The following is a 14,950-nucleotide window of genomic DNA, read 5'->3' as shown; positions in this document are numbered from 1 at the left end:
AGTTAGGAGCCGATTGTCTGGTAATTTATCTCCACTGACTTAATCTCCATCCAAGGCTTAGTATATAGACCCCCCTTGTATTGAAAAAAATGGATGCAAGGTGCACAGTGTGGGCCCCCCCTGGACCCCGGGGGCTTGTGTGCACCCGATATTAATACGCCAGTGCTCTCAGGCTCCACAGGTAATAGGCCACCCTCACAAATCCACACACTGGGCCTTAATCAGCTTGGATCACTATTGAGACACAAGTTGTGATTTTCTCACTACTGCTTCTGCTGAAAGACGCATGTGAAGAGCCGCCCAGAAAGGTAAAAGTCGCCCACCGATAATCAGTGGATTTGCGAATTGCAATTTTGCAAATGAAGCTGAATAAGGCCCACAATCCTCAGCACAGGACTTATTTCTAATTGGCCTGGGCACTTTAGCCACGTTAAAACAATGAGTGAGTTGGCTAGCACTAAACTGACCCCTTAGCATGGAATGTTTCAATGCTGCGTGGCACTGTAACCTCATGTACTCACTTTTTATACACATTTTCCATAGAAATAGATTTCTTTACCAGCCCATTAGACAAATCAGATGAGAAAGTTTGCAAATATGATGGGGTGAGTGAGCGTTTAACCTGACATATGAAAAGATTAGTGAAAGATAGTTCCAGCCTAACAATGACATTGGGCCTAATTCATGCTTATACAGAATGTCCGATGTTCGTGCAAACCGATTATCGTCAGACTGCGCTTGTGTTGCAGTCGTAATGCACATGCGCCAATGTGCTACTGTGACAGCTCGCAATGAGGATTTCTTGAAAAAGTGATTGACAGGAAGTGACCGTTTGGAGACAGGAAGTGACCTTTTGAAGACAGGAAGTGACCATTTGCAGGTGTTGATGGGGAGTTATGGGGAGTGGCTGCAGAAACGAAGGCATGTCATGACTGTTTTCAGGGCATGTATATGCCATCAGATGCAAGCACGTATGTGCATAAACATGGCGCCTGCGTTGCTACTGTTGTGTCCAGTCTGCATAGTCATACACCAACCCTCAACCACAATTTCTCATTTTTGCGTATAAGCTGCGAATGTGTACGCAATTGTGAATGAATTTCCGATGGCTCCGGTGGGTGTCTCTTTTCATGTCTGGGCGGCAGCTTCACTTACTAACATTAACAGTTCCGTAGCCTAGAAAACCATGAATTAGCCTCTCTGCTGTGTCTACTGACCACTATGCAGGAATATTATAATTGACATATGTTAACATTTAATGTGCTCAGCATTTAAAAGATGACAATAAGCCAATACTAATGACTATATAGATAAGATATGTATGTATATCTTATGTATTCATCTCTGGCCCCTACAGCAATAAAGGAACAGTAAGTACCACTGCATGGCTGCCTGTTATAACCCACAGAAAGAAGCTGTTTAACAGTGAGTGCCCTAACGATCCATAATTTATCCAGGTTAGACATAATACAAGGCTTATATCCAGGGAAGATTAGTCATAAATGCTTAATCTACTGATTCTCACCTATTAAACAAATCTGGCGTATCGAGGAATGGCTGCGATATAATGAGGCAGAACGCTCCTTATCGCTACACACATTTCACCTTTAAAAATAACTCTGGCAAATCTCTCTCGCTCCTCGCTGAATTAATGGGTGCAGCATGCGTCCCGTGTTCAAATCTCCTCATTCCCGTGAAAGATGGGAGAAGAAGCAAGGCTTACGGAGATATAAGCAGCATGAAGGGCAATGAACTTATTAAAAGCCCCATTGAGGAGACTGGCTGCAGCACATTAGATCCTCAAATGCCCAGAGAGTCTACTGGACGCTCCTGCTCGCCGGTACGTAATGTTCTCAGACGGTCGGATAAAGTGGATCAGATGGTAAGAGAACTCTATAAATCACACAGGCAGCGCACACTGGGCTGGCAGACCGCGCTCTGACAGGGAATGCACTCACCGGCTGCACTCATGTGGAAGATGGAATGTGATAAATGATATGCTGTTTTATTTCCTGACATGAATGTAACCAACCTGCTAAACGGAGGTCTTGCGTCTGATGCAATCTGCTCTTACACAAAATGAAGTCTCTGTTATTTGGCATGTTGCTCAGCCAGCAGGGTCTAGTGACTGGAGATTTACTGGTCGCCCTGCGCATTCATTCAGACAGGAGTGAGTGACGGTGGCAGTACAACAGCACACACACTCAGATGCTTATTTATAATGATCATTAGAGTATAATACAACTTTTGTTAATCAGCCTGCTTGTTGCTTGGCTACATTTATCAGATAATCATTGAGTATTTTAAGCTAACCATACTCATGTAGGGCCACTGTGAGATCTATCTGGCCCCGATGCTAGTCTAAGCATGTGAGAGGACGGTCATGTACTGTTGAGAATAGCGTGGCCCTCTTCACGTGCTGAGCTGGCCCGCTATCTTGGGAGCACGGCTATGACTCCTTGGCAGTTGGGGTACTTAGCAGTTATTTCCCCCCCTCTAGTCGCTTCTGTGCTCCAGCCCTCTGTCCCACGCTCACTTTCTACCCCATCTGTGTCAGCCCTGTCTGTGTGCCCCTCCCCTTTAGAATGTAAGCTTTCACAAGCAGGGCCCTCTTCCCTCTTTTCTTTTCAATACTCCCTTCGATGAAACCAAATCCTTCGGCTTTCTGCCGCCCTGATACTTATTTCAGTGTTGTCTGCTGACGCATCTATGTTGATACACCCTGTACTTGTCCTATATTGTCTTGAACTGTAAGTCACTGTTTTCCTGTTTTGCTTATGTACTCTGTAATTGGGCGCTGCATATACCTTGTGGCGCCATATAAGATAATAATAATAATAATACAGACACAGACCTTTCCATGTAAATGGGCATTTCTGGGAAGTGGTCCGTTTCTGGGAGTGCTATGAAGCATGCGGACAGAGATGGGACGCCTGTTTCTGACGGATGTTTTGCGCCGAGCATAGGGTAGGTGCAATGATGACAGCTGCGGATGTAAATACTTTGGGCGGCATGGCCTTCCACATGCACAGATCTTTAGCATACACAGGCGATTGCTCGCATTAGCATATGGGGCCAGATGTAATGCAGAGCGAGACGGCCGGAGTTCCGATCTTCCGGACAAATTCGTGCTTCTTTTTTTAAAAGCGGCAATCATTTACAAGGCAAAACCAGGTTTTGTAAATGTCTGCCGCTTTAAAAAAAAACATACGATTTCGGCCAGAATCTCGGACCTCCGTCCGTCTGGCGCTGCATGACATCCGGCCCCTGGAATGAAGTAGCCTGCCCCATAATGTGGGAATTTAGCAGTATTTAGATAAAATTGTCTCTGACCCTCCACACACAAACATTACAATGTGACTGACAAATACAAAGTACGTATGTGGAACATAAGTAATTGTTACTGAGCAGCAGCTCCTGCATCCCAGCGTGGTCAGTCCAGGTGCACATATTCCCCATTGGGCCTCATTTAGAGCAGGACATGCGCCAATGTGTGTCTAGCACCAAATGAGACCCATAGGGGGGGAATTAAAATCTTCACGCGCCCCCTATGTCCCATCTAAAGTGATGGGAGACAGAGGGGTGATATTCAAATGGCCCCTGTTATCACGCTGATCGCGCCCAGTACAGTCGGGTTTAGGCGTGCAAAGCACATAAACCCGACTAAACTAATGGGCGCGATTGAGAAAAGAGTAGTTTCGGCGCTCAAACAGGTCTCTTTATGCACATTTCAGCTCGCTGCCCTCGGGGGGTAGCGAGCTGAAATTAACTTGTCGCGCCTGTCGGCAGTAACATTAGAATACTGCCGGCGGGCGCGATCACGGCCGGGAAGGAGGAGACAACATTTGAATCCGGCCCATAGTGATTTTGTTGGTCATTTATGATTTGATGACATTTCTGTCATCCCTCTGCATCCCTAAAACAACCAGTGATCCCTATTAAAATGGGTGTGGTATGGAAGATAGTAACTAGGTCGACAGTGTCTAGGTCGACCACTATTGGTCGACAGTAACTAGGTCGACAGGGTCTCTAGGTCGACAGGTCAAAAGTTTTTTTTATGTTTTTTTTGGTGTCGTTTTCTTCGCAGAGTGACTGGGAACCCCAATTAGTGCACCGTGTCCCATCGCATGGCTCGCTCCGCTCGGCACAGGTTACCGTTCCAATAGTAGTCCACGTGGATCGTTAAGTATAAAACAGTTCAAAAAAAGAAAAAAAATGTGAAAAACTCATGTCGACCTTTTGACCTGTCGACCTAGAAACCCTGTCGACCAACAGTGGTCGACCTAGATAGTGTTGACCTAGTTACTGTCGACCTAGATACCGGATCCCATTAAAACAACCATTGATCCCTACTGAAACAACCAGTGATCCCTATTAAAACAACCAGCAATACCTATTAAATCCCAAATAAGATTTTCAGTTGTTACGGTGTTTACGGTGTATCTGCACTGATTGGTTCATGTTAATGCATAGAAGCTATACGCCATCACTTTACAGGTAAATGAGTCAGATAATGACAAAGCTACTCAAGCACATTAAGGACTACTATAAAATGGCCATTGTCACTTAGCTGTATATGAAATAAAATATAGGCAATAATACACATTTTGTAGCGTGGATGAATTTCCGATCATCTGTCTGACATTTCTGCCTATAGTACATTAAAAAACGTTACCCTTGTGGCGCTCTATGACAGATCATCGTTCGGATCGGAACGCTATATCACTAGTGTGTACACTCAAAATCGGATGTTCTCAAGATTGTTTCCTCGCTCTGAAAATCGTAAAGTCGGTTGGACTGTGGGTGAAATCGTTCAGGTGTGCAACTATGCTGATGCTTCGCCTCAGTAATGAGGCAAAGCAGGAAGTGTATAATACATATTATTTATATAGATTGTAAGCTCCACTGGGGCAGGGACTGATGTGAATGGCCAAAATATTCACTGTAAAGCACTGCGGAATATGTGTGCGCTATATAAATAACTTGTACTAAATAATAATTTACCATTTAGTGCCTTCTACAAATACTTGGCTCACATAACAGCAGAACGTTACAAAACACTTTAATGTTAAATAATAAGAATTTACTTACCGATAATTCTATTTCTCATAGTCCGTAGTGGATGCTGGGGACTCCGTAAGGACCATGGGGATAGCGGCTCCGCAGGAGACTGGGCACAAAGTAAAAAGCTTTAGGACTACCTGGTGTGCACTGGCCCCTCCCCCTATGACCCTCCTCCAAGCCTCAGTTAGGATACTGTGCCCGGACGAGCGTACACAATAAGGAAGGATTTTGAATCCCGGGTAAGACTCAAACCAGCCACACCAATCACACCGTACAACCTGTGATCTGAACCCAGTTAACAGCATGATAACAAAGGAGCCTCTGAAAAGATGGCTCACAACAATAATAACCCGATTTTTGTAACAATAACTATGTACAAGTATTGCAGACAATCCGCACTTGGGATGGGCGCCCAGCATCCACTACGGACTATGAGAAATAGAATTATCGGTAAGTAAATTCTTATTTTCTCTAACGTCCTAAGTGGATGCTGGGGACTCCGTAAGGACCATGGGGATTATACCAAAGCTCCCAAACGGGCGGGAGAGTGCGGATGACTCTGCAGCACCGAATGAGAGAACTCCAGGTCCTCCTCAGCCAGGGTATCAAATTTGTAGAATTTAGCAAACGTGTTTGCCCCTGACCAAGTAGCTGCTCGGCAAAGTTGTAAAGCCGAGACCCCTCGGGCAGCCGCCCAAGATGAGCCCACTTTCCGTGTGGAATGGGCTTTTACAGATTTGGGCTGTGGCAGGCCTGCCACAGAATGTGCAAGCTGAATTGTACTACAAATCCAACGAGCAATCGTCTGCTTAGAAGCAGGAGCACCCAGCTTGTTGGGTGCATACAGGATAAACAGCGAGTCAGATTTTCTGACTCCAGCCGTCCTGGAAACATATATTTTCAGGGCCCTGACTACGTCTAGCAACTTGGAATCCTCCAAGTCCCTAGTAGCCGCAGGCACCACAATAGGCTGGTTTAAGTGAAATGCTGAAACCACCTTAGGAAGAAATTGAGGCCGAGTCCTCAATTCTGCCCTATCCGTATGAAAAATTAGGTAAGGGCTTTTATAGGATAAAGCCGCCAATTCTGATACACGCCTGGCTGAAGCCAGGGCTAACATCATTACCACTTTCCATGTGAGATATTTTAAGTCCACAGTGGTGAGTGGTTCAAACCAATGTGATTTTAGGAATCCCAAAACTACATTGAGATCCCAAGGTGCCACTGGAGGCACAAAAGGAGGCTGTATATGCAGTACCCCCTTGACAAACGTCTGAACTTCAGGAACTGAAGCTAGTTCTTTTTGGAAGAATATTGACAGGGCCGAAATTTGAACCTTAATGGACCCTAATTTTAGGCCCATAGACAGTCCTGTTTGCAGGAAATGCAGGAAACGACCCAGTTGAAATTCCTCTGTAGGGGCCTTCCTGGCCTCACACCACGCAACATATTTACGCCAAATACGGTGATAATGTTGCACAGTTACATCCTTCCTGGCTTTGATCAGGGTAGGGATGACTTCATCCGGAATGCCTTTTTCCTTCAGGATCCGGCGTTCAACCGCCATGCCGTCAAACGCAGCCGCGGTAAGTCTTGAAACAGACATGGTCCCTGCTGGAGCAGGTCCTTTCTTAGAGGTAGAGGCCACGGGTCTTCCGTGAGCATCTCTTGAAGTTCCGGGTACCAAGTCCTTCTTGGCCAATCCGGAGCCACGAGTATAGTCTTTACTCCTCTCCTTCTTATGATTCTCAATACTTTTGGTATGAGAGGCAGAGGAGGGAACACATACACTGATCGGTACACCCACGGTGTTACCAGAGCGTCCACAGCTATTGCCTGAGGGTCCCTTGACCTGGCGCAATATCTGTCCAGTTTTTTGTTGAGGCGGGACGCCATCATGTCCACCTTTGGTTTTTCCCAACGGTTCACAATCATGTGGAAGACTTCTGGGTGAAGTCCCCACTCCCCCGGGTGGAGATCGTGTCTGCTGAGGAAGTTTGCTTCCCAGTTGTCCACTCCCGGAATGAACACTGCTGACAGTGCTATCACATGATTTTCCGCCCAGCGAAGAATCCTTGCAACTTCCGTCATTGCCCTCCTGCTTCTTGTGCCGCCCTGTCTGTTTACGTGGGCGACTGCCGTGATGTTGTCCGACTGGATCAACACCGACTGACCCTGAAGCAGAGGCCTTGCCTGACTTAGGGCATTGTAAATGGCCCTTAGTTCCAGGATATTTATGTGAAGTGACGTTTCCATGCTTGACCACAAGCCCTGGAAATTTCTTCCCTGTGTGACTGCTCCCCAGCCTCTCAGGCTGGCATCCGTGGTCACCAGGACCCAATCCTGAATGCCGAATCTGCGGCCCTCTAGGAGATGAGCACTCTGTAACCACCACCAGGGCCGGCTCCAGGCATGTTCGACTAGAGCGGCCGCGCGGGGCGCCACTCTTACAGGGCGCCGCACGCTGCGGCCGCCATATTCCTGCCTGGAGCCAGCCTCTGTGTGTCCCACTCCCGGCCGCTTGTGTGCGCTATGCAGCGCGCTGTGCGGCGCCGGCGTCTGACGTTGGACGCCGGCGCCGCGCAGCGTGCATAGCGTGCAGACAGTTTCGATCCTCCGTCCGCGGCCCGCCCGCGCCCACAGCAGTATTCCCTGCTCCCAGCAGCACCGCAGTGACAGGTAAGTTAAAATCTGTCTGGCACTGTGTGGGGCCGTTTATGTTTCTGGCACTGTGGGGGCATTATTTTTCTGGCACTGTGGGGGCATTATTTTTCTGGCACTGTGGGGGCATTATTTTTCTGGCACCGTGGGGGCATATCTGCACTGTGGGGGCATTATTTTTCTGGCACTGTGGGGGCATATCTGCACTGTGGGGGCATTATTTTTCTGGCACTGTGGGGGCATTATTTTTCTGGCACTGTGGGGGCATATCTGCACTGTGGGGGCATTATTTTTCTGGCACTGTGGGGGCATTATTTTTCTGGCACTGTGGGGGCATATCTGCACTGTGGGGGCATTATTTTTCTGGCACTGTGGGGGCATATCTGCACTGTGGGGGCATTATTTTTCTGGCACTGTGGGGGCATATCTGCACTGTGGGGGCATTATTTTTCTGGCACTGTGGGGGCATTATTTTTCTGGCACTGTGGGGGCATATCTGCACTGTGGGGGCATTATTTTTCTGGCACTGTGGGGGCATTATTTTTCTGGCACTGTGGGGGCATATCTGCACTGTGGGGGCATTATTTTTCTGGCACTGTGGGGGCATATCTGCACTGTGGGGGCATTATTTTTCTGGCACTGTGGGGGCATATCTGCACTGTGGGGGCATTATTTTTCTGGCACTGTGGGGGCATATCTGCACTGTGGGGGCATTATTTTTCTGGTACTGTGGGGGCATATCTGCACTGTGGGGGCATTATGTTTCTGGCACAGTGGGGGCATTATGTTTCTGGCACTGTGGGGGCATATCTGCACTGTGGGGGCATTTATGTTTCTGGCACTGGGGGCATTTATGTATCTGGCACTGTGGGGGCATATCTGCACTGTGGGGGCTTTTATGTTTTGTGGCACGGCGGGCATTTATTTATCTGGCACTGTGGGGGCATTTATGTTTTGTGGCACTGGGGGCATTTATGGATCTGGCACTTATGTATCTGGCACTGTGGGGTCATTGATGCATCTGGCACTGTGGGGGCACTTATGTATCTGGCATTGTGTGGTCATTTATGTATCTGGCATTGTGGGGGCATTTATGTATCTGGCACTGGGGGCATATCTGCACTGTGTGGCCATTTATGTATCTGGCACTGCTGGGGGGCATGTCACGTGTAGCTGGCACTGCTGGGGGTATGTCACGTGTAGCTGGCACTGCTGGGGGGCATGTCACGTGTAGCTGGCACTGCTGGGGGGCATATCATGTAGTGTATCTACTAGGCGTCTGTGGCTAGGCAATGTGTCTATCGTGCGCTGCCTGGCGCAAAGTGTCTATCGTGCGCTGCCTGGCGCAAAGTGTCTATCGTGCTCTGCCTGGCGCAAAGTGTCTAACGTGCTCTGCCTGGCGCAAAGTGTATAGGAGGTTCTACCTGGTGCAAAGTGTATTAGCTGCACTACTATGTGGTGTAATGCGAATTGCCACTATTCTGTGGTCATGCACCTTCCCCACGAAGCAACGCCCCTAAATTTTTGCTGCGCGCCTTCAGCGCGCACTGTCCCTGCTTCAGCATGTGGGTGGAGGAGCACCAAGCATTACAGTATGTACATCATTTTGCCCTCCTTACTTAAAAATGTGCCCTCCTTGTGATCAGCACCCTGCCCTAAAACGTGAACACTATCATGTGTAGCTGGCACTGCTGGGGGTCTATTGTGTGTAGCTGGCACTGCTGCGGGGCATGTCATGTGTAGCTGGCACTGCTGCGGGGCATGTCATGTGTTGCTGGCACTGCTGCGGGGCATGTCATGTGTAGCTGGCACTACACTGGAGACGTGTGTAAGGAACACTACTGTGGCTGTTCTGCATAAGGCTGCTAATTGTGTGCATAGAGGGGGTGTGAAAAAATATATTTATTTATAGTTTAATAATATGAAGTTACGAGGCCACACCCACTTTCCCAGGAGGCCACGCCCATGGAATCGCTTCGTAAGAAGCCACCATCTTTCCCAGGACCTTTGTGCATTGATGCACTGACACCTGGCCTGGTCTTAGGAGGTTCCTGACTAGGTCGGATAACTCCCTGGCTTTCTCCTCCGGGAGAAACACCTTTTTCTGTACTGTGTCCAGAATCATCCCTAGGAACAGCAGACGTGTCGTCGGAATCAGCTGCGATTTTGGAATATTTAGAATCCAACCGTGCTGTCGTAGTACTATTTGAGATAGTGCTACTCCGACCTCTAACTGTTCTCTGGACCTTGCCCTTATCAGGAGATCGTCCAAGTAAGGGATAATTAAGACGCCTTTTCTTCGAAGAAGAATCATCATTTCGGCCATTACCTTGGTAAAGACCCGGGGTGCCGTGGACAATCCAAACGGCAGCGTCTGAAACTGATAATGACAGTTCTGTACCACAAACCTGAGGTACCCTTGGTGAGAAGGGCAAATTGGGACATGGAGGTAAGCATCCTTGATGTCCAGAGACACCATATAGTCCCCTTCTTCCAGGTTCGCTATCACTGCTCTGAGTGACTCCATCTTGAACTTGAACCTTCTTATGTAAGTGTTCAAGGATTTCAGATTTAAAATGGGTCTCACCGAGCCGTCCGGCTTCGGTACCACAAACAGCGTGGAATAATACCCCTTTCCCTGTTGTAGGAGGGGTACCTTGATTATCACCTGCTGGGAATACAGCTTGTGAATGGCTTCCAATATCGCCTCCCTGTCGGGGGGAGACGTTGGTAAAGCAGACTTCAGGAACCGGCAAGGGGGAGACGTCTCGAATTCCAATTTGTACCCCTGAGATACTACCTGCAGGATCCAGGGGTCCACTTGCGAGTGAGCCCACTGCGCGCTGAAAATCTTGAGACGGGCCCCCACCGTGCCTGAGTCCGCTTGTAAGGCCCCAGCGTCATGCTGAGGACTTGGCAGAAGCGGGGGAGGGCTTCTGTTCGTGGGAAGAGGCTGTCTGCTGCAGTCTTTTTCCCCTTCCTCTGCCCCGGGGCAGATATGAGTGGCCTTTTGCCCGCTTGCCCTTATGGGGACGAAAGGACTGAGCCTGAAAAGACGGTATCTTTTTCTGCTGCGAGGTGACTTGGGGTAGAAAGGTGGATTTCCCGGCCGTTGCCGTGGTCACCAAGTCCGATAGACCGACCCCAAATAACTCCTCCCCTTTATACGGCAATACTTCCATATGCCGTTTGGAATCCGCATCCCCTGACCACTGTCGCGTCCATAATCCTCTTCTGGCAGAAATGGACATCGCACTTACTCTTGATGCCAGAGTGCAAATATCCCTCTGTGCATCTCGCATATATAGAAACGCATCTTTTAAACGCTCTATAGTCAATAATATATTGTCCCTGTCCAGGGTATCAATATTTTCAGTCAGGGAATCCGACCAAGCCACCCCAGCACTGCACATCCAGGCTGAGGCGATTGCTGGTCGCAGTATAATACCAGTATGTGTGTATATACTTTTTAGGACATTTTCCAGCTTCCTATCAGCTGGTTCCTTGAGGGCGGCCGTATCAGGAGACGGTAACGCCACTTGTTTTGATAAGCGTGTGAGCGCCTTATCCACCCTAGGGGGTGTTTCCCAGCGCGCCCTAACCTCTGGCGGGAAAGGGTATAATGCCAATAATTTTTTAGAAATTAGCAGTTTTTTATCGGGGGAAACCCACGCTTCATCACACACCTCATTTAATTCATCTGATTCAGGAAAAACTACGGGTAGTTTTTTCACACCCCACATAATACCCTTTTTTGTGGTACTTGTAGTATCAGAAATGTTCAAAACCTCCTTCATTGCCGTGATCATGTAACGTGTAGCCCTACTGGAAAATACATTTGTTTCTTCACCGTCGACACTGGAGTCAGTGTCCGTGTCTGTGTCTGTATCGACCTGATGTAACGGGCGCTTTAGAGCTCCTGACGGTGTTTGAGACGCCTGTATTAACTGATTATCCGGCTGTCTCATGTCGTCAACAGACTTTTGTAAAGTGCTGACACTATCACGTAATTCTTTCCATAAGATCATCCAGTCAGGTGTCGACTCCCTAGAGGGTGACATCACTAACACAGGCAATTGCTCCGCCTCCACACCATTTTCCTCCTCATACATGTCGACACAACGTACCGACACACCGCACACACACAGGGAATGCTCTGATAGAGGACAGGACCCCACTAGCCCTTTGGGGAGACAGAGGGAGAGTTTGCCAGCACACACCAGAGCGCTATATATATACAGGGATAACCTTATATAAGTGTTTTTCCCTAATATAGCTGCTGTATATCTTTATATGCCAATTTTATGCCCCCCCTCTCTTGTTTTACCCTGTTTCTGTAGTGCAGGACTGCAGGGGAGAGTCAGGGAGCCTTCCTCCAACGGAGCTGTGAGGAAAAAATGGCGCCAGTGTGCGGAGGAGATAGGCTCCGCCCCCTTTTCGGCGGCCTTTCTCCCGCTTTTTTATTGTAATTTAGGCAGGGGTTAAATACATCCATATAGCCCAGGAGCTATATGTGATGTATTTTTAGCCAAAAAAAGGTATTTCTATTGCGTCTCAGGGCGCCCCCCCCCCAGCGCCCTGCACCCTCAGTGATTGGAGTGTGAAGTGTGCTGAGAGCAATGGCGCACAGCTGCGGTGCTGTGCGCTACCTTAATGAAGACAGGACGTCTTCTGCCGCCGATTTTCCGGACTCTTCAGTCTTCTGGCTCTGTAAGGGGGACGGCGGCGCGGCTCCGGGACCCATCCATGGCTGGGCCTGTGATCGTCCCTCTGGAGCTAATGTCCAGTAGCCTAAGAAGCCCAATCCACTCTGCACGCAGGTGAGTTCGCTTCTTCTCCCCTTAGTCCCTCGATGCAGTGAGCCTGTTGCCAGCAGGTCTCACTGAAAGTAAAAAACCTACTTTAAACTTTTTCTCTAAGCAGCTCAGGAGAGCCACCTAGATTGCACCCTTCTCGTTCGGGCACAAAATCTTAACTGAGGCTTGGAGGAGGGTCATAGGGGGAGGGGCCAGTGCACACCAGGTAGTCCTAAAGCTTTTTACTTTGTGCCCAGTCTCCTGCGGAGCCGCTATCCCCATGGTCCTTACGGAGTCCCCAGCATCCACTTAGGACGTTAGAGAAAATATGCTAAAGCTGGGTACACATTGGGTGATAAATCGTCCATTCGGGTGAAAGGGCGATATAAATATTGCTAGTGGGTTGGTGAGTGTGTACACCTGACACGTCTGTGAACGACATCATTCACAGACATATTGCGTCGACTGTGCAGCATTGCTGATATATCTTCAGCCGATGTGTCGGCGCAATGTACACCCAGACTAAGACACTAGGTGACGTGCTCTATGAGCTGTCGGCAGCAGTGCGTACACACTGAGCGATATGACAAGGATATCGCTTAGTGATGTCACACCACGGCTGGGCCGTGCATGCAGCTTTTGGACGACAGTCAAAATGAAGCTGCACGCACGGCCGACAGCGAGGGTCGTTAAGACCCGTGGGGCTGAACATCGCTCAGCAGCGGCATACACACTGGCCAATATAGTAAACGACGTCGCTCAGGAAGGGCAAAATAAGCTATGTTGTTTACTATTATCGCCAGTGTGTATGCACCTTAAAGGGCCCCATACACCAGAACGATAATGCCCGATTTCATCCAATTTCGACCTTTCGGGTCGATAAATCGGATGGAAAGTGGCAAATCGGATGTGTTTTACATCTGAACCGATGTGCGGTCCCGTGAGCATCGGATCGGCTCCCCTAGGTCGTTAGTGCTGCACTCGTGATATGTCGGTTCCCGCAAGCATGGCTGGGATCGCATAAGATACATCGTATGCAAAAGGACCGCATACGATGTATCCTATGCGATCTTGCTGCCAGGGAGGCTGCCGGGCGGTTCAAGGGAAATCATATGCGACATGAGGGACAGACATGTCGCTGTAGTGTATGGGGCCCTTAAGAGTTGTTCAGCAAAACAGATGATAATCAGATCCTAGGTACTATTTACTGTCAGTTTTCTTTCTAGTCTATATATATGAAAACAAATGAGAGATTAAAGTTTCCTGTTAGAAAAGAGTAATAGGCAAAACGTGTACTTACGTGTGAGACATTACTTCTGTGATATGATACACTTATTTCCTGCTTTAAAAAATAACTCCTGGTTTCTGGAAATGGACAAAAGAATTAAAAAAAAAAAATCAAAAGAGGGGTGTGCGCCGGCCCCCCTTCTCTGCGGTGAGGATTACAGCCATGCCCTCACTAGTGCAGAGATCCAGCAGAAGAGACGTTGGGTGATGTCTGTGCAGCCTGTTTGTTTGGTTGCTATGGGAGATGAGCTACAGTACCCTCTGCAGGTGTACAGGACATTGCATGCAGATCAGACCTATGCAGCTTGCAAGTGTGTGACAAGTATATGACACATTATATACAGCAGGTAGAGGGTTGAAAGTGTCAGTAATTGTGAAATGATTATATAAAGGTTGTCATGGCATTTGCTGGGTTTGCCTGATTTTCTATCAACTTTTAAGAGTAGACAGCTTGTGGGGAGGTGAATTAATTGCTTTAGTATAATGTATAACAGTGTGACATGGGGCAGGGTGATAACTAGGAGGAGGGTACCCTAGAGGTGATGCACATGTTCCAGGCAGATAGTTATGTGGGTGATGGAGGGTGTGATGCAGAATGCAGGGTAATCATGTAGTGTCATGCAACTCACATGCACACACTGGGACTCTATATGTGCAACATATGGACTGCAGAGTGTCATATAATGGGAGATGAAGCAGAATGCAGGGAGTGTTCTATTAGCTGACGGGCAGCCAGTGTCTGTCGGTCCGGGAGCACAGTTTCCGGGTCTTGATTGCAGGGGTCGCCCCTTGGATACGGTTTATTGACATGCACCGTGCAGGAGCATTGTGCATCCAGACGCCGCGCATGCGCTATTGCTCCCCAGCCCGGCCGTTACTAAGGAGACGTGGTCGCTGCACAGGGCACAGCTAGTGCACGGCGGCCGGCAGCATACGGGGGGGCGAGCACTGCTGAGACTGGCGGGTCCTAAAGCCTGATAAATTAATTTATAAATATCAATCACACATAAATATTTCATTTCTTTCTTTTACAGTAATAGAGCAGTGAACTCGTGAAGGGAAATAAAGGGTTTATAAAGTTATGGGGGAGGGGTTGGGAAACATCACGTAATGCATAAGGTTTGTCATTCACGCAAGTCCCT

General features: G+C 48.4%; 1 protein-coding gene across 2 annotated transcripts in view; it reads right to left on the bottom strand.

Annotated features, from left to right (window-relative positions):
* Positions 1-14,690, bottom strand: part of IQCA1 (IQ motif containing with AAA domain 1) — a 292,671-nt gene extending 277,981 nt beyond the window's left edge. The window contains exons 1-2 of one of the 2 annotated variants that reach the window (XM_063933216.1): positions 14,438-14,690; positions 13,822-13,886 (exon numbers count right to left, since the gene is read on the bottom strand). In XM_063933216.1, coding sequence (XP_063789286.1) covers positions 13,822-13,832 — 11 coding nt within the window. In that variant the 5' untranslated portion in view covers positions 13,833-13,886; positions 14,438-14,690. Of the gene's footprint in view, positions 1-1,525; positions 1,688-13,821; positions 13,887-14,437 lie in introns of those variants that run through there. The other variant, XM_063933217.1, reaches the window with a different exon arrangement.
* Between the last annotated feature and the right edge of the window lie 260 nt (positions 14,691-14,950).

This window comes from Pseudophryne corroboree, chromosome 7 (genome assembly GCF_028390025.1).
Source record: "Pseudophryne corroboree isolate aPseCor3 chromosome 7, aPseCor3.hap2, whole genome shotgun sequence".
Taxonomy (NCBI): domain Eukaryota; kingdom Metazoa; phylum Chordata; class Amphibia; order Anura; family Myobatrachidae; genus Pseudophryne; species Pseudophryne corroboree.
This window is presented reverse-complemented; position numbering and strand designations above follow the sequence as displayed.